This window comes from Silurus meridionalis, chromosome 2 (genome assembly GCF_014805685.1).
Source record: "Silurus meridionalis isolate SWU-2019-XX chromosome 2, ASM1480568v1, whole genome shotgun sequence".
NCBI lineage: Eukaryota > Metazoa > Chordata > Actinopteri > Siluriformes > Siluridae > Silurus > Silurus meridionalis.
The window spans coordinates 31,048,293-31,066,947 of NC_060885.1; the positions used below are offsets into that span (position 1 = coordinate 31,048,293).

Below are 18,655 nucleotides of genomic sequence, written 5' to 3' on the forward strand. Positions count from 1 at the left end.
TATAATTTAATGTATGTATATTTATGTTTTCTATGCTTTACTGATCTTTCTGCCAGTAAATGCATTTATATTTAGCTATTAAAAATATAAAATACAAAAAATTATAATATAATCATCAAAACACCATCAATTTGCACCCAGATTTTGAGGGAACTCTCAAATCCTCAAAAAAATCTCTCCAAAAATTTCTTGTTCAATCTTGTAAGAAACCTCCACCATATTTCACTGTTGCCTGCAGACCCTCATATTGTACTGTAAAAATCTGTACATATTTTAGATTTTGACTCATCAGTCCAGAGCACCTGCTGCCATTTTTCTTCCGCACAGTTCCTATGTAATTCTTGCATAGTTTAGTTGCTTCGTTTCCATGTTAGAGATATGACTTTTGGGCAGCAATTCTTCAATGAAGATCACTTCTGTTCAGACTTCTGCAGACAGTACACTTGTTTCCGCCAGTTCTTTACTGATGGCACTGCTGGACATGTTTCAGTGTTGGAAGGAAGGAAGCATGACGTGTCTTTTATCCGATACATTAAGTTTCCTTGGCTGACCACCGCATCTACATCAACATTCCTCAACATTGTTTGATACTTTGCGCTTCTTCAAAATAGCTTGAACAGCACATCTTGAAACCAAGTCTGCTTTGCAAACCTGCTGATGCAGCAGAACTGTCCTGTGTCTTGTTTGTGTGCCTTAACATTGTCTTCCACAATCTCAACTTTTGCTGTTCCTCATACAGTTTGAAGCTCCTACACTGTTTCTGTTTCAGTTAATGACTGTTTCAACCTAAATATGACATTTATGATCATTATAATTATGTTTGAGCGTAAAATAATGCAGAAGTTTTTTAATTTTTTTTATTTATTTTATAAACTGGGTTGCTTTGTAGCTACAGGTCATTACCACAGCATTGGCACATCACTGCTATTTATATTTATTAATTTTTTTACATATATATAAAATTAAATTTTTTGTTAATGTAAATATCACCATAAAATCTCAAAAAAAATATTTTGTTTTTTTTTTACACGTAAAAATGTTATTTATAGAATCAAATAATTGATTTTTTTTATTAATATTTGTGCACATTTAATTGTATAAAGCAAGAAATACTTTGGTGAAATTGTAAATTTTTGTTGTAATTAATTGTTGTTTAGATAGATTGCACGTGTCAACAAGCTTCCTGTTGTTCATATAGTGCCCTAGGTAGGGCGCACTAGCCACGATTTCATACCTCACATAGGTGGCAGCTATATAAAACATGGTGTTATTTGGGACACGTTCATTGCGAGTTGTCGGTTGGGTTGTTTGGGGACATGGGCGGTGTTTAAATTCTAACTGCGTGTCATTCTAGTGAACTAGGGAGCTACATACAGTAAAGTAATGGGATGGGATAGGATTTAGATTAACTCTATGTAGGGAGGAGGCAGTGTTTGAGGACTGAACCCGACGCCCCCTGCCGGTCGGCTCGCGCTGGTACAGCTTGCTTGCAGACGCAGGTAGCGAGTGGAAGAGGGGGAGAAGGAAAAGATGTCCGCCGTTCCAGACGGCAAGAAGCTGGTGCGAAGCCCGAGTGGACTGCGCATGGTCCCGGAGAACGGAGCGCTCAGCAGCCCGTTCTCGCTAGCCGAGCCTCAGTGGGTTCCGGATAAAGAGGTATGAGGCGAATTAGCGTCGCACTCGGTGCTAAACTTACCTGGGCGTTGTTGTTTTGCTAACTCTAGTTAGCAGCCTCGGTTCAATCTCGATTTTCCACTCGGAAACTTCTTCTATATTATTATTACATTTCGCTGAGGTGATTTTTTGTTGACAGGTTTTATTTTATAGCGCTGTCATTTTAAACGAAAATGTAATTAAATACGGAAACATTTAATAAGTAAGTTCGGGCAGCTAACTCTTACATTAAGTGTTCTCCCAAACGATTATTGCGGTTTAAGTTGGTGTGGAAATGACTAAATAATTAATAAAAATCACACGGAAATTTGTTTGTGATTTTATAAGTCAGATTTTATCACTGAAGTGAATAAACTGTTGCAGTGTAACGCAGGCATTTAAACAGCGTGTATTCAAGCGAGGGCTTCTGCGCATGCGCATATCGACACGGCATTGAACTCATGTCAGTTCATTCACTTATCAGGCTCCATTCAGGAACATTATGGATTGTTTGGGATGAAACTGGAGAACCCAGAGGAAGAACACGTAGAAATTTGGACAGTTCTTTCGAATCATCACACAGGCTGGAACTCTTATCCAGTGACCCTGAAACTTGGAATAGAACAGAATTGGAGCATGATTGTGGTTGTGTATTTAGTACTATGCAAAAAGTTTTGGGCAGGTGAAAAATCTAAATCAATATTTGGTGTCACCACCCTTTAATTTCTTTCTTTTTCACATTTTGTGTATTTGCACAAAGTCAGGTATTTTGTTGGATCAGAGTCAGGCTTGGTTTTTCATATGTAGCTTGATAAAGTCATAAACATAAACTGCTGTTTAGGAGGCTTCAAACTGGATGAAGAACAGCCAAACTAAGTTGATATTGTGGAAGACAATTTCACGTCACAGGTTATACACCATTACAAGACTGAGCACAAGAAAAAGACACAAGGTAGTTTTATTGCATCAACAGGGTCTCTCCCAGGCATGAATTTCAAAGCAGACTCAGATTTCAAGATGTTCTGTTTAAGCAATTTTGGGGGGAAAAAAACACAGAAATGAGCCATTTTAAGGACCTTAGATGCAGCAATTGACCAAGGAAATGTAGTGTATCAGATGGAAGACGCATCATACTTACTTCCCTTCAACATTGGAAGACAGTGCCATAAGCAAATAACCGGCAGAAACCTTGTGACCAAGAAACACCCATGTAAAGTCTGGAGAGGTCTGGCCAGACGTGGTCTTTATTTAAGGACCGTAACCAAAAAGCCATATCTTTGATAAGTCAAAATGTGAGATGTGGCGGTAGCAGGGGCAAGGTGTTTGCCAAAAGGGCTGGGGAGCAGTACAATATTGATGGTTGGCGGGCAACAGTGAAATATTAAGAATTACAATTTTGGGGCTGCAATTCGCAAATGGAGATTCTGTTAGGATTACTGGTGTCCTCAACGATTAGATATACTTTTTATTTGATTGGCACCAAATTTATTCTGCAGCAGGAGCACAATCCCAAACATACAGCTAATATTACCTTAATGAAAGCTTATGTCATTACGAAGTATCTAGAACAAGGAGTCCTGGAAATAATAGTTTTGGTCCCCACAGATCCCTGATCTCAAAGTCATTAAGTGTGTCTGGAAATACATGAAGAGACCAAAGGATTTGAAGCAGCCTACATTCACAGAAGATCTGTGGTTAGTTCTCTAAGATGTTTGGAACAACCTACCTGTTCCTTGAAAAACTACTCCGAAGAATGGATGCTGTTTTGCACGCAAAGGGTGGTCACTCCAAATATTGATTAGATTTGGGTTTCTAATTTTTTCTTCTGTTAACACTTCTATTTTCTGCGTGCATTCTCACTTTACAGCGCCTAAAACTTTTGCACAGGTGTGTGTGTGTGTGTGTGTGTGTGTGTGTGTGTGTGTGTGTAAAGTGGCACTTCCTGAGTTTAAGGGTCACTGGTCTTGATGGCATTTATCTTTTTTTTAATGGTATAATTTACATACTTTTTATTTCCACTCTTCAGTGTCCAAGATGCATGCAGTGTGACACCAAATTCGATTTCATCACTAGAAAGGTATGTCATAAGAGTTTGTTTAGTTTTTGCCAAGTGCACTCTTTTGTCTGCTGCTTCCTGTTGTGTAACTTTGTGCCATTTTGTAATCCCGTGACCGTTTACATAGAATTTTTAAGAAACCCTCCCCTCCCCCACACAGTGTTTATTTTGTTGTCCTGGTTTGTTCTGTCTGCGTACGTGTGTGCGTTTCTAACATTGGGCTTGTTTAGTGTTATAATATTGTGCATGTATGTTCACTTCTATACATTGTGTTCTGTGTGTGTGTGCGTGCACAGGAATGCACAACCAGTCATGGTTTATTTTATTTTTTAATCTATTATAGCGGGAGATCAAAGTCTCCGGTTAATATTTAAATAAATTCCGGAAGCCTTTATAGAACTGCATATAAACTACAATAGAAAAATTCTGTTGTGTGTTATACACCCACACAAGGTCTCATGACAAGGTCTAAAAGGATTCTCGCAGCCTCTGGTATTTATCCAGGATTCATCAAACTACAGATAATTCCTAATTTGTGCGCTCTTGTATTTGTCTGCCGAGTGTAGACCGTGTGAGCACTCATGCACTGCTGTTACACACACTCCATTTGTGCGTCCACAGCACCACTGTCGGCGATGCGGCCGCTGTTTCTGCGATAAATGTTGCAGTAAGAAGGTGGCTTTGCCCAGGATGTGCTTTGTAGATCCGGTGAGGCAGTGCGGGGAATGCGGCCTCGTCTCACAGAAAGAACTGGACTTCTACGACAAACAGCTCAAAGTGCTCACTGCAGGTGAGAAAACACAAAGCACATCAGTTTGATCCCAATTTTAATACTACATATAACATTTTGAAAAGTTGTGCATTTTTCAGTAATGCAGTGTGTATGTTCTTTATTAATTTTTTATTTTTTATAAAAGATGAAAATGCTTAGTTGAGTCTAAATTCTCTTAAATTTTTCGTAAAGAAAACGTAGCTACACTGGCATTTAGGTGACTCAGCAAACCAGATTATAACATTGAGATCTTTTTTGCCTTTGGCTCAAAGCACTACATTTGGTGGCATTTACAGGATGAAGCATGGTGGTGGTGGTGGTCATGTTAGGAGGGGGGTAAACTTTTCCCCTCACCATATTTCGAGAACAGTAAAGAGTGTTTGCGTTTATATTAAATTGAAAAAAGTCACATCTTAGATTCTGTATTTAATTTATTTTCTGCAGCTTAAAAATAAAACAATAAATATTAGTTTACACAGTGATCCAAATCAAAGGTCAGCACAGGGGTCCTAGTCTGAGCATTTTTGAGCTAAACTTACATGTGGGTCAGATTCACGATCTTATTCATGCCCACATAGTTTTAAAATCAGTTGTGGCTTGTAAAAGTTCGAGATGGCATTTGAGCCATGAAAGTGTGGAGACACCTTGTTAGGATTATGAAAAATACCCTAATTCCCGTTGTTCTAATGCTGTGCCCATGTTAGGAGGCACGTTTCTGGTCACACTCGGCTTCTCGGAGAAATCGGAGACCATGGTGTGCCGGCTGTCAAATAATCACAGGTAGAGAGCACACTCGCTCTCTCGCACACCTTCACTTTGACTCTCGCACGCCCATCTACATAAACAAGTACACGCAAAACAAATCGCTCCAACTAAAAGTGTTTTCTTTAATCAGATATTTGTTCCTGGATGGAGAAAGCCATTTTGAAGTTGAGTTGTCTCGGATCTCCACCATGCAAGTGTTGACCGAGACAGAGGGCTCAATCCCTGGAGGTAACATTCAGACCAAGGCTTTAGTCAGCTTGTTGTATTATTTCCTTATTTTATGTCAATGTTTTGTAAATGATTAAAAGAGTTTATGAATCTTAGGAATCGATTTATAGTCGAAAATGTATAAAGTGCATTTAGAGAACTTGAATCAGTTTTATTAGCAAACCCACACACAACCTGGGCATTTGCTCCGATGTGGTGTGCTCTTCCTGTTGTTTTTAATCAGATATTCACACTGCTCTTTAGGGGTGTAACGGTACACAAAAGGTACACATAAAATGCCTGTTCGGTTAAATAATATATAAAATAATTTTATAAAAAAAAAAAAAGAATTAATCAAATGAATGCAATTCTCTTTTTATTATATTGATAAAATTGAGTCATCAAATAAATTGGCACAATTTAAAATGATTAAATAAAATGTAATAAATGGAAAAATTGCATTACATATCTAATTGCATTTACATATCTAAGACCTGTGTGCACGTGTTTTACATTTAATGTGTAATTCCCTAAAGTTATGATCTACTTAACTGTTCTAATTATTTCAGCACACTTTAAAAAAAATGTCTTTATTCACTCCCTCGTTATGCGGAATTGTCAGGATTTTCTCATTTAAAGAGAAATAATTAAATCCGGACATAAAACGCTAAAGAATCTGTAGCACTAGCTAGATTATAACAATGTTCCGCACGTAAAAAGGATTGCATGACCGAAAGCCCTGTACCGTTACACCCCTACTGCCCTCGTTTCTTCGATATTTTTGGGTTGTTTGACATTTTACATCCAACAGCTGTTAAACCGAGTTTACTGTGACACATAAAGGTTAATGGCAATAGTGTAATAAGATTAAAAAAAAAAAAAAAATGTGAGAGCTGAATGGAATGTGAATACCGTTCACTTAATTTTTGCATCTTTTTAATTATTCTTTTGCACAATATAAAAAATAGTTTGTCGAAGTTTGATGCAATTTCAATGAGTTCTCTTGCGCCCTCATGTGGTATGTGAATGAAGTGCAAGCTAAAAAGATGATTGCAATACAGACTTGATTTGGATTGTTTACGTTTTAAAAAAAGTGTGTACCCACATGATTACACAAAGTAATTTCGTTATTATTGAACAGTCTAAAGTCAGTTTCTTGCAGTTTGTCTGTGATTTATTGAAAAAGGCAAGAGTTTAGAGCAGCATACTGCAACATAGTTGCTCACATTATCAGTATGATTTTGGTCTTATGACCTTGCCCTAATCTGTGTCATTAACTCCTTCAGGATTCACATGATGCTGAATTTACAATAATGCTGTGTGCACTTCTTCACAGGAACAAAGAGCTTGTATAATGTATTAACATTTCTTGCGCTTTTTTTTTTCTGTTTTGTTTTTCTCTGGGCTGCTTGATGCCTTGTTTCTTTTCTGGGCCCAGAGAATGATATTCATACTTACACCACTCTGCTGGACAGTCATTATATATCTGAAGGTTAGCATCTATCCCTCTCTCTCTCTTACTTTCTCTGCCCTTTACGTCCCAATTCTTACTTGTGTTTACTGCTCAAAAAGACAGCCATGTTAAGAGTGTGCTGTGGATATCTCAGCATGACTTGCATGGTATAAATGATGATTCATCAGTGTTTGAACACGAGTTCTCTTCAAACCCATTATCACGGCAAAATGTCCAGTGATTCAGTAATAGGTCTGGTCTCCTAGACCATTTCCTCCCTCATCAATAATGCACTTGAATAAATCTTTACCACATGTGTAGGAATAGAGGGACAGAAATACTGTAAGTTTAACCGACTGAAAAAAAAGTGTACATTACTTTTAGAGGAGTGTGTGAATGAAGCACCTCCCTGTTCCTGATTTGCTTATTGGGATGTGATTTGGCTTTTTTGTGTTTTTATGCAATAACACCTACTTGTGCTGTATCCAGTACAATCCTATAATAAGAGATTCACTGATGACAATATAGTCAAGAGTAGAGTAGACAATATATACTCTAACATTCAATTAGATTTTTTAAATGTATCTCACATACACATTCATGCAGAGTATGAAATGCATTAAAACATTTGTTGTGTTCAAATAATATTAACCACATTTGGTTATATAATAACATACTAGTAACTACCAATGTTTGCTTTTATAGTTCTCTATAATATTTTGTGTAAGACCTTTTTTTTTTTTTTTAAATGACTTGGTAAAATCTCTCAACAATTTTTAACATCTACAGTGCAGGTTTGTAAAGTCTTATGGTTTTTGAGACACATGCATGCTCCTTTTGTTTCTATGCAACAAACTAGGCAAAAGGCAAAACAAAACAAGAATTGGACTGGGAATGATTGGAAGATAGTCCTGTGGACCGATGAGTTCATATGTGACTATGTAACAGGAGAACTTGTGTAAGACTGGAGAGAAGATGATATTAGACTGACTGGAGGTGGAGATCAGAAGCTTAACTGTTTGTGTTGGGGCCTGGAACATTGGAGACGTATTCCAGTTAAAAGGAATAACCAATGGCTACTATTCCATACTACAACACCATGCAATTCCATCTGGACTGAGGCTCCTCTGAACCCGACTTCATCATACAACAAGATAATTAACCAAAGTGTATGTCCAAGCTGTGTCGGTTATTTAGAGAGCAAATAGTCGAATGAAGTGTTTCTCTATCATGCAGTGGCCAGTCACCACACCCAAATCCTACTGAACTGCCCTGGGGTGAACTGGATCACAAGGTCAGAAGAAATCTCCCATTAGTAATCAGCACCATTGCCAAGTTTTACAAGAGGCAAAGTGTTTCAGCTGCATGTTTGGAGAAACAAAATGTCTGCATCCTGAGTGTGTTAAGCTTTTATTCATGCCAAGGGAGGATTTTATTTTTTTTTTATGAAAATAAAACATGTACATTTATGTATTGGTCAAAGTAAGTCTTTTTACTGTACTATTATTTAGCTTGTTGCATATAATCAAAAGGAGGTCTCTCAAAAACCAAAAAAGACACGCGTGTTTAAACCTTTGACAGGCTCTGTACTCCAAAAGGTTTATTTGCCGTTTTTGTAATTGCAAGTTAAACCGCAAACCTTGATATTGGGTTGTACTTGTCATTCAGTAAATGTTATATCAGACATTTTAGACCGATCTTGCTTAATTTATTTATTTGTACCCCTTATTTATTTACTTATTTTTAATATTCACATAAAATAAAAATTCAGGACAAATGGCTCAGCTCTGAACTCTCGCACAGGCGGCGTGTCCCGTGCCACAGGCATGATGCTGCACTATAAGCCTCCTGGCTCACAGGACTCTCAGCAGCTCCGCATGGAGACGGCCGACGACAAAAAGAGCGCCGCCTCCTGGCTCGCCGCCATGCACAAGGTAGGTGTATTCATCTGGACCATGAAGTGTTCATCTAACACTTAATGTTTGTTAAATAATATGTTGTAAAATAAAAACAAAAATAAATTATTGAAATGAATTTTGCTGTGTTCCTATGACCTTTGAGGGCAACTCCAGAATTAATGGCACCTTTAATGGCAAAGACACTGACCAATCCTTAGCTCTGTGTTTTCTGTTATGTAGCTTTATGTTGTTTAATGTAGCACCAGGGTTCTGGAGGAACGTTGTCTTATTTTGCTGTGTACTGCGTCAGATATATACGGTTGAAATGACAATAAAAGCTTCTTGACTTGAATGAACAGAAAACAAACAAGGAGTAATTTTTAGTGCTTACACATGGGGGCGCTGCTGCTGCTATAATTATTATTAATAATGAGTAAATATTAATATTTGTTTCAAGATGTTTTTGACCAGATCTATGGGGACATTTATAGTCATTAATATAAAATAACTTTTTAATAGGAAATAAATAAAAAATATTTCTGATGTATCTCAAATAGTTCTAAGTATTAAAAAGGATTCTAAAATGAAAATTATTTTAATACCATACCGTCCTTTTGATTATTATCTCTGTTCATCAACAGGCTGCCAAACTGCTGTACGAGTCCAGGGACCAGTAAAATACCCAAAGACACAGAGCTTAAGTGGAACCGGAGGAGTGTCAAGACCAAGAGAGAAGGAAGCGTGTTTCTTAGAAACTCACGTATACTCCGCAATGCCTACCTGCTTTCTATCGGACCTCTGCTTTCCGCTTCCCATTCGGATGAACTGGATTGATCACATGACTCGCCTGTCACTACAACAGGATGGACCAAGTTAACCGTTGATTTTCATGCAATGTGTTTATATACATGTGTACGTGTGTTTATAATATATAAATATACACATACACACACAATATATATGCACATGTTCTACAGTGAATACGTTCCAGTCTAATAAGATTTTTTTTTTCTTGAGCCTTACAAGTCAAATAGTCACATTTTAACACAATTCTGTGTGCGTGTATGTATATATACATATATATCTTTATTACCAGTATATTTACTTGTAACACTTTGTAACCGTACCTCCAAATCACCAATACACACTACAACAAGCGGTTCAATTGATGCAAGTTTTGAGTATTTTTGCTTTTTTTTTTTTTTTTTTAACCAAGTATGCATAGCCGGTATTTTTCATTGCGTTCAGTCCGGAGTTTGTTGTTGAGTTCAAACCCCCCGTTAAAATGAAACGACTTTCCAGGAATATAATTGTGCTTTCGTGAAATACACAAAGCACGAATTCATGGTCAGTATTTGAAGTGTTTTCTCCCCTAAAATTCTTTTTCTTTTTTTTGTTATGTAATGCAAATGTGTTGCAATACAAAATCTGTTTACAGACGTGTGCATGATTTTTATATCTACATTTATTTCCTATTTACTGATTAAATCAATTATTTGTAACCTGTATATTTGTCGGTATTTTTTTTTCTTCTTCTTTTTTGAAATTCTGTCCAATTATTCTGACGATAAAGCAATTTTGGTGCTTTCAATTCAAATAACGAATGAAGTAATGATTAATTTTGTATTTTTGTCAGAGAAACAGAACGCAGGTAGAAAAGCATTAACGGAGGACGGTTAAATACGACTAAGAAGGTAAGGTATGTTTTCTTTCTTATATTTGAAATTAGAAAACTGTCTGGCTTTTAGTAGTATAGGAAAATGTAGTAGAAAATAGAGCCACATCTGTGTTGAAATTTCGACCAGAAAGCAGAGTGCTATAGATGGGAGTCCCCAGAGATAAGATTTACATACTTTCCATTCGTGTAGATCATTTCCCGTAATGGTTCATCTCCTTTCCTGTGTGTGTGTGTGTGTGCGTGTAAGTATGTGTAGGGGGAGGAGAACTCGTATGCAAGTGTGCCATGTCTCTTCATAAGGAGCAGCGTTTGACCAGAAGTGTGTCTCGCTCTGCAAATTGACCTGTCACCCTTTTTGTCCATCCATCAAGAACATCATGATCCTTAGCCCTCTGATTCTGCTCTTCACTCTTCCTGGTGAGGCTGTTTTAAAGTCCTGGTGATATAGAAACATGAGCTCAAGTGCATAGAGTTTTCTGTGGAGAAAATGATGTTTCAGTTTTTAATATCGAGTGTGTTTCTTTCAACAGGTTTGGAAACTCTTGTGATTACTCAGGAGAAAGCGATGTCTGTTAAACCAGGAGAAAATGTTAAGATTTCCTGCAGATCTGATGCTTCCAAGATTGGATTTTAGCATGGTACCAACAAAAGTGGGGAAAATCTCCAACGTTCTTGCTTGCTGATAGCACCAGAGCGAGTGGCCTGCCAAGTCGGTTCACTTTCAGTGGCTCAGGAACACAAGAATATCTGAATATTAACGGTGTTCAGGCTGAAGATGAAGCCGTGTATTACTGTGCATGTCATGGCTGTGTGCAAAGCGGCACAGTGCTGCAGTGTGTTGATCCTCTCGTACAAAAACCCCAACACGCCCAAAACTGGACATAAATCTGTCAAAAGCACTCGCTTTTACCCAGACACACACTGTAGTGTTCAGTATGAGCACGGTCATGAGTCCTGCACCACATCTTGCATGTATTCTGGACATTTTGTCCTGTTTAGTGTGTTTCTATTCTGTACACATGATCACTGATGTGTTCAGTGTGAGCAGGAGCAGTGAGCTCGGGCCCTGAGGTTTTTGTACTGAGCTTTAACACTGTGCTACGATGCAACTTTCGGTGGAGGCACTGAACTGACTTTTGGTGAGTAAAATCTTGTGTTCATTTTAACTACACAGATTCATATTATGAAGACCTGAACACAAAAATACTTGTTACATATTAAAAGAAAAGTGACATTAAAAATGTGCACTGATTTTTTCTCTGATAGCAAAATGAGTCAATGATTATAATTTTTATTTAATAATGACCATGATTCTGTTCCATTTATAGTTAAATGTATTATAACTTTATATGAGCTGTAAGCAGACTCTCAGTACTATCTTTTTCTCTTTCATAGTTAATCAGTAAAATAACTTTTTTGATCCCCCTCTCTCTTTTTCCGCCCACTGTCCTCCAGGTACTCCATCTCCTCCGTCCCTCGTTCTGCTGGCTCCCTCTCAGTCTCTCTCCTCAGCTGATGGAGTCAGGGTGGTGTGTCTGGCGCAGGGTTTCCGTCCTGACGGTGCCACTCTGTCCTGGTCTGATAACGGCAACGCTGTAACGGGTGCCGAGGTACAGACGGGTTCGTCTCAGCGCCAGTCTGACGGCACCTTCAGCCAAAACAGCGTGCTGCTACTCAGCCCAGAGCGCTGGAGCTCCGGACGAATCTACACGTGCCACCTGAACCACCCGGCTCTGACAGCACCACTGAGCCAGAGCGCCAGTGCTGAAAAGTGCAGCTAAACAACATGACGAGAGAAATTGATTACGGTCATACGCTTTAAGCACTGTCGAGGTTTGCGTAGTTATTTTGTAGCTGCTTTTGTTCATCACAATGGTTTTCTTCAATAAATTGATTGTAAGAGACAAAATGTTGTGTGGAATTTTTTATTATATTCAAAACAAGCACTTAAACACAGTCATACCTGAAAGGACAAAACTTAAATAGATTAGATTTTTTCTAAGAGAAAATGGGTTTATAGATTAATATAAGAAAAGATTAATCCCACTAGTCAAAATAATATTTTTTAAAATTTTTAATTAATTTTTTTTATAAGACTATTAAATTGTTTCATTTACATACAGTTTCTCATTTTTATTTTATTTTTATTATTATTTTTTTTTATTAAATGAACTTTAACACTTTCTCTCACATCTGGTACATTTAAACTGTAAATGAGCCCCAGGGGGGTGAAATGTTGTGGCAACATTAATTATCAGTAGTAACAAATTTAATAAAGTTAAAATGCCAAGTAATGAAATAAACTGAACTTAAAATTTAGAATTCATGATTGTGGTGTCATAGTTGAAGATTTTATTCGGCAGAATTAAACCCAGGCTGTACTCAAAAGTTATATGTGTAACGCCCACAGTCCTCATAATTTTCTAAAAAAGGAGCATGTAATTCGGCGTATAGCCGCTTCATGTCCCTTTATCTGCTCACCACATGAACTGTTGGCTTTATTATTACTTTTGACAAATCAGCCCTCAAGTACAAATCTGTTGTGCTCATTACTGTTTCAAGTGACCTGATTCTAATCACTCTTTAAGTACTTCTTTAAATATACTGACTTGATTGTGTACCATAAAAAAATATATTTTCTTTAAGACAGAAACACCATAATGAAAAGAGTTAAAGGTTATAAAGCACCAAAGATACATATATTATTTCTGTCATTTTGCTATTGTTTTTAACAGAGAATTTGACTTGATTTTACTTTTAAAGTGTTAGATTATAATTATTTTATAATGAATTATATAGAAGTTAATCACATGGACATTAAGGCCTTGGTTCAATAAGTACAGAATAAACACTGGGGCATGTGCTGTTAAAGGCGACTCCTCAGTGATAGAGTTTTTTGATGCAGAGCTTCCACTAGTCCACTAAAGTCGGTTTATTTAGACGGTTTAAAACGTCCTAAAGTAATTAATACCTTGCAGATGTTTGTCTAGGATTAATACATCACTGAATGTCTTTGTGCTTTGTATCTGGGTATAGTTACATGTAATGTTGAGAAGCATCAGAAGTTCCGCTTTGTTCCAGGTTTTACTCTGCTAAAGAAGCTCATCTGACTTGGCATTTATTGAGAAAAAAAGACCAAAATGGAGACTTTTGTATGTCAGGGGAAAAATTGGTAACACTTCAAACTGCGTCCAGAGATTTTCTGAATTTCAGGGTAGCTTTATTTACTGAGTGCATTAAGAGAGAAAGTATTGTGGTGAATAAATCCTGAGAATGGATTGATGGCTGATGGAAAATACAAGGCTTCCAATACAAGTCAAGCACATCAATGCAAATGTAAAGTGTGTCTTTCTATATGAGTGGGGGTTCGAGGAGGTGTGTTTTCTGCGAGTCCCTGCTCTCACGCTTTGTTTAAAAGGAGCAGTGTGTCAGTGTGTGTAGCTTTAGTGTGCTTTCAAAAGAAGCTCGAGTCTCTCTTCTGACCTTCTTTACAGACGTGAACATGATGACCCTGAACACCTTTGCCCTCACAGCCATCGTGCTCACACTCTCAGGTAATTTTCCTCATAATTGAAATAACCCTATAATGCAATTTACTTGAAAAAACAGAAAAAAAATCATTTGTAGATGGAGTTCATAATAACTTTGTGATTTCTGAGCTTTAACAATGTTGTGTCAGAACAGTGTGGGGAATCAGTGTGTTCTGTTTTGTTTGAACAGGTGTGAAAGCGCTTGTGTTGACTCAGGAGAAGACGATGTCTGTGCAGACTGGGCAAAATGTGAAGATTTTGTGTTCACCCAGTACAAGTAGCTGGACCATAACATGGTACCAACAAAACATGGAAAATCTCCAACATTCTTGCTTGCTGATAGCACCAGAGCGAGTGGCCTGCCAAGTCGGTTCACTTATAGTGGCTCTGGATCCCAAGAATATCTGCATATTAACGGTGTTCAGGCTGAAGATGAAGCCGTGTATTACTGTGCATGTCACAACTGTGTGCAAAGCCGCACAGTGCTGCAGTGTGTCGATCCTCTCGTACAAAAACCCAACACGCCCAAAACTGGACATAAATCTGTCAAAAGCACTCGCTTTTACCCAGACACACACTGTAGTGTTCAGTATGAGCACGGTCATGAGTCCTGCACCACATCTTGCATGTATTCTGGACATTTTGTCCTGTTTAGTGTGTTTCTATTCTGTACACATGATCACTGATGTGTTCAGTGTGAGCAGGAGCAGTGAGCTCGGGCCCTGAGGTTTTTGTACTGAGCTTTAACACTGTGCTACGATGCAACTTTCGGTGGAGGCACTGAACTGACTTTTGGTGAGTAAAATCTTGTGTTCATTTTAACTACACAGATTTATATTATGAAGACCTGAACACAAAAATACTTGTTACATATTAAAAGAAAAGTGACATTAAAATGTGCACTGATTTTTTCTCTGATAGCAAAAATGAGTCAATGATTATAATTTTTATTTAATAATGACCATGATTCTGTTCCATTTATAGTTAAATGTATTATAACTTTATATGAGCTGTAAGCAGACTCTCAGTACTATCTTTTTCTCTTTCATAGTTAATCAGTAAAATAACTTTTTGATCCCCTCTCTTTTCCGCCCACTGTCCTCCAGGTACTCCATCTCCTCCATCCCTCGTTCTGCTGGCTCCTCTCAGTCTCTCTCCTCAGCTGATGGAGTCAGGGTGGTGTGTCTGGCGCAGGGTTTCCGTCCTGACGGTGCCACTCTGTCCTGGTCTGATAACGGCAACGCTGTAACGGGTGCCGAGGTACAGACGGGTTCGTCTCAGCGCCAGTCTGACGGCACCTTCAGCCAAAACAGCGTGCTGCTACTCAGCCCAGAGCGCTGGAGCTCCGGACGAATCTACACGTGCCACCTGAACCACCCGGCTCTGACGGCACCACTGAGCCAGAGCGCCAGTGCTGAAAAGTGCAGCTAAACAACATGACGAGAGAAATTGATTACGGTCATACGCTTTAAGCACTGTCGAGGTTTGCGTAGTTATTTTGTAGCTGCTTTTGTTCATCACAATGGTTTTCTTCAATAAATTGATTGTAAGAGACAAAATGTTGTGTGGAATTTTTTATTATATTCAAAACAAGCACTTAAACACAGTCATACCTGAAAGGACAAAACTTAAATAGATTAGATTTTTCTAAGAGAAAATGGGTTTATAGATTAATATAAGAAAAGATTAATCCCACTAGTCAAAATAATATTTTTAAAATTTTTAATTAATTTTTTTATAAGACTATTAAATTGTTTCATTTACATACAGTTTCTCATTTTATTTTATTTTATTTTTATTATTATTTTTTATTAAATGAACTTTAACACTTTCTCTCACATCTGGTACATTTAAACTGTAAATGAGCCCCAGGGGGGTGAAATGTTGTGGCAACATTAATTATCAGTAGTAACAAATTTAATAAAGTTAAAATGCCAAGTAATGAAATAAACTGAACTTAAAATTTAGAATTCATGATTGTGGTGTCATAGTTGAAGATTTTATTCGGCAGAATTAAACCCAGGCTGTACTCAAAAGTTATATGTGTAACGCCCACAGTCCTCATAATTTTCTAAAAAAGGAGCATGTAATTCGCGTATAGCCGCTTCATGTCCCTTTATCTGCTCACCACATGAACTGTTGGCTTTATTATTACTTTTGACAAATCAGCCTTTAAGTACAAATCTGTTGTGCTCATTACTGTTTCAAGTGACCTGATTCTAATTACTCTTTAAGTACTTCTTTAAATATACTGACTTGATTGTTTACCATAAAATATATTTTCTTTAAGACAGAAACACCATAATGAAAAGAGTTAAAGGTTATAAAGCACCAAAGATACATATATTATTTCTGTCATTTTGCTATTGTTTTTAACAGAGAATTTGACTTGATTTTACTTTTAAAGTGTTAGATTATAATTATTTTATAATGAATTATATAGAAGTTAATCACATGGACATTAAGGCCTTGGTTCAATAAGTACAGAATAAACACTGGGGCATGTGCTGTTAAAGGCGACTCCTCAGTGATAGAGTTTTTTGATGCAGAGCTTCCACTAGTCCACTAAAGTCGGTTTATTTAGACGGTTTAAAACGTCCTAAAGTAATTAATACCTTGCAGATGTTTGTCTAGGATTAATACATCACTGAATGTCTTTGTGCTTTGTATCTGGGTATAGTTACATGTAATGTTGAGAAGCATCAGAAGTTCCGCTTTGTTCCAGGTTTTACTCTGCTAAAGAAGCTCATCTGACTTGGCATTTATTGAGAAAAAAGACCAAAAATGGAGACTTTTGTATGTCAGGGGAAAATTGGTAACACTTCAAACTGCGTCCAGAGATTTTCTGAATTTCAGGGTAGCTTTATTTACTGAGTGCATTAAGAGAAAGTATTGTGGTGAATAAATCCTGAGAATGGATTGATGGCTGATGGAAAATACAAGGCTTCAATACAAGTCAAGCACATCAATGCAAATGTAAAGTGTGTCTTTCTATATGAGTGGGGGTTCGAGGAGGTATGTTTTCTGCGGTCCCTGCTCTCACGCTCTGTTTAAAAGGAGCAGTGTGTCAGTGTGTGTAGCTTTAGTGTGCTTTTAAAAGAAGCTCGAGTCTGTCTTCTGACCTTCTTTACAGACGTGAACATGATGATCCTGAACACCTTTGCCCTCACAGCCATCGTGCTCACACTCTCAGGTAATTTTCCTCATAATTGAAATAACCCTATAATGCAATTTACTTGAAAAACAGAAAAAATCATTTGTAGATGGAGTTCATAATAACTTTGTGATTTCTGAGCTTTAACAATGTTGTGTCAGAACAGTGTGGGGAATCAGTGTGTTCTGTTTTGTTTGAACAGGTGTGAAAGCGCTTGTGTTGACTCAGGAGAAGACGATGTCTGTGCAGACTGGGCAAAATGTGAAGATTTTGTGTTCACCCAGTACAAGTAGCTGGACCATAACATGGTACCAACAAAACATGGAAAATCTCCAACATTCTTGCTTGCTGATAGCACCAGAGCGAGTGGCCTGCCAAGTCGGTTCACTTATAGTGGCTCTGGATCCCAAGAATATCTGCATATTAACGGTGTTCAGGCTGAAGATGAAGCCGTGTATTACTGTGCATGTCACAACTGTGTGCAAAGCCGCACAGTGCTGCAGTGTCGATCCTCTCGTACAAAAACCCAACACGCCCAAAACTGGACATAAATCTGTCAAAAGCACTCGCTTTTACCCAGACACACACTGTAGTGTTCAGTATGAGCACGGTCATGAGTCCTGCACCACATCTTGCATGTATTCTGGACATTTTGTCCTGTTTAGTGTGTTTCTATTCTGTACACATGATCACTGATGTGTTCAGTGTGAGCAGGAGCAGTGAGCTCGGGCCCTGAGGTTTTGTACTGAGCTTTAACACTGTGCTACGATGCAACTTTCGGTGGAGGCACTGAACTGACTTTTGGTGAGTAAAATCTTGTGTTCATTTTAACTACACAGATTTATATTATGAAGACCTGAACACAAAATACTTGTTACATATTAAAAGAAAAGTGACATTAAAATGTGCACTGATTTTTTCTCTGATAGCAAAAATGAGTCAATGATTATAATTTTTATTTAATAATGACCATGATTCTGTTCCATTTATAGTTAAATGTATTATAACTTTATATGAGCTGTAAGCAGACTCTCAGTACTATCTTTTTCTCTTTCATAGTTAATCAGTAAAATAACTTTTTTGATCCCCCTCTCTCTTTTTCCGCCCACTGTCCTCCAGGTACTCCATCTCCTCCGTCCCTCGTTCTGCTGGCTCCTCTCAGTCTCTCTCCTCAGCTGATGGAGTCAGGGTGGTGTGTCTGGCGCAGGGTTTCCGTCCTGACGGTGCCACTCTGTCCTGGTCTGATAACGGCAACGCTGTAACGGGTGCCGAGTACAGGCGGGTTCGTCTCAGCGCCAGTCTGACGGCACCTTCAGCCAAAACAGCGTGCTGCTACTCAGCCCAGGCGCTGGAGCTCCGGACGAATCTACACGTGCCACCTGAACCACCCGGCTCTGACAGCACCACTGAGCCAGGCGCAAGTGCTGAAAAGTGCAGCTAAACAACATGACGAGAGAAATTGATTACGGTCATACGCTTTAAGCACTGT

The 18,655-nt window shown here is 38.0% G+C and overlaps 1 protein-coding gene and 3 pseudogenes across 2 annotated transcripts; all 4 read left to right on the forward strand.

Moving 5' to 3' along the window:
* Window positions 1–1,469: 1,469 nt before the first annotated feature.
* On the forward strand, window positions 1,470–10,310 carry zfyve21 (zinc finger, FYVE domain containing 21). 2 transcript variants are annotated; one of them, XM_046876822.1, is made up of 8 exons: window positions 1,470–1,656; window positions 3,680–3,730; window positions 4,331–4,499; window positions 5,186–5,261; window positions 5,377–5,474; window positions 6,892–6,945; window positions 8,710–8,840; window positions 9,446–10,310. In XM_046876822.1, the coding sequence occupies exons 1-8, from the start codon at window positions 1,531–1,533 to the stop codon at window positions 9,479–9,481; spliced, it is 741 nt and encodes a 246-aa protein (XP_046732778.1). In that variant the 5' UTR covers window positions 1,470–1,530; the 3' UTR covers window positions 9,482–10,310. The 2 variants fall into 2 exon arrangements, with proteins under 2 accessions (XP_046732778.1, XP_046732787.1); XM_046876831.1 differs by lacking the exon at window positions 6,892–6,945 and having other exon boundaries at window positions 1,473–1,656.
* Window positions 10,311–10,509: 199 nt separating this feature from the next.
* LOC124403196 lies at window positions 10,510–12,391 on the forward strand (annotated as a pseudogene).
* Window positions 12,392–13,895: 1,504 nt separating this feature from the next.
* On the forward strand, window positions 13,896–15,571 carry LOC124403141 (annotated as a pseudogene).
* A 1,506-nt stretch (window positions 15,572–17,077) lies between these two features.
* Window positions 17,078–18,629, forward strand: LOC124401047 (annotated as a pseudogene).
* Window positions 18,630–18,655: the final 26 nt, after the last annotated feature.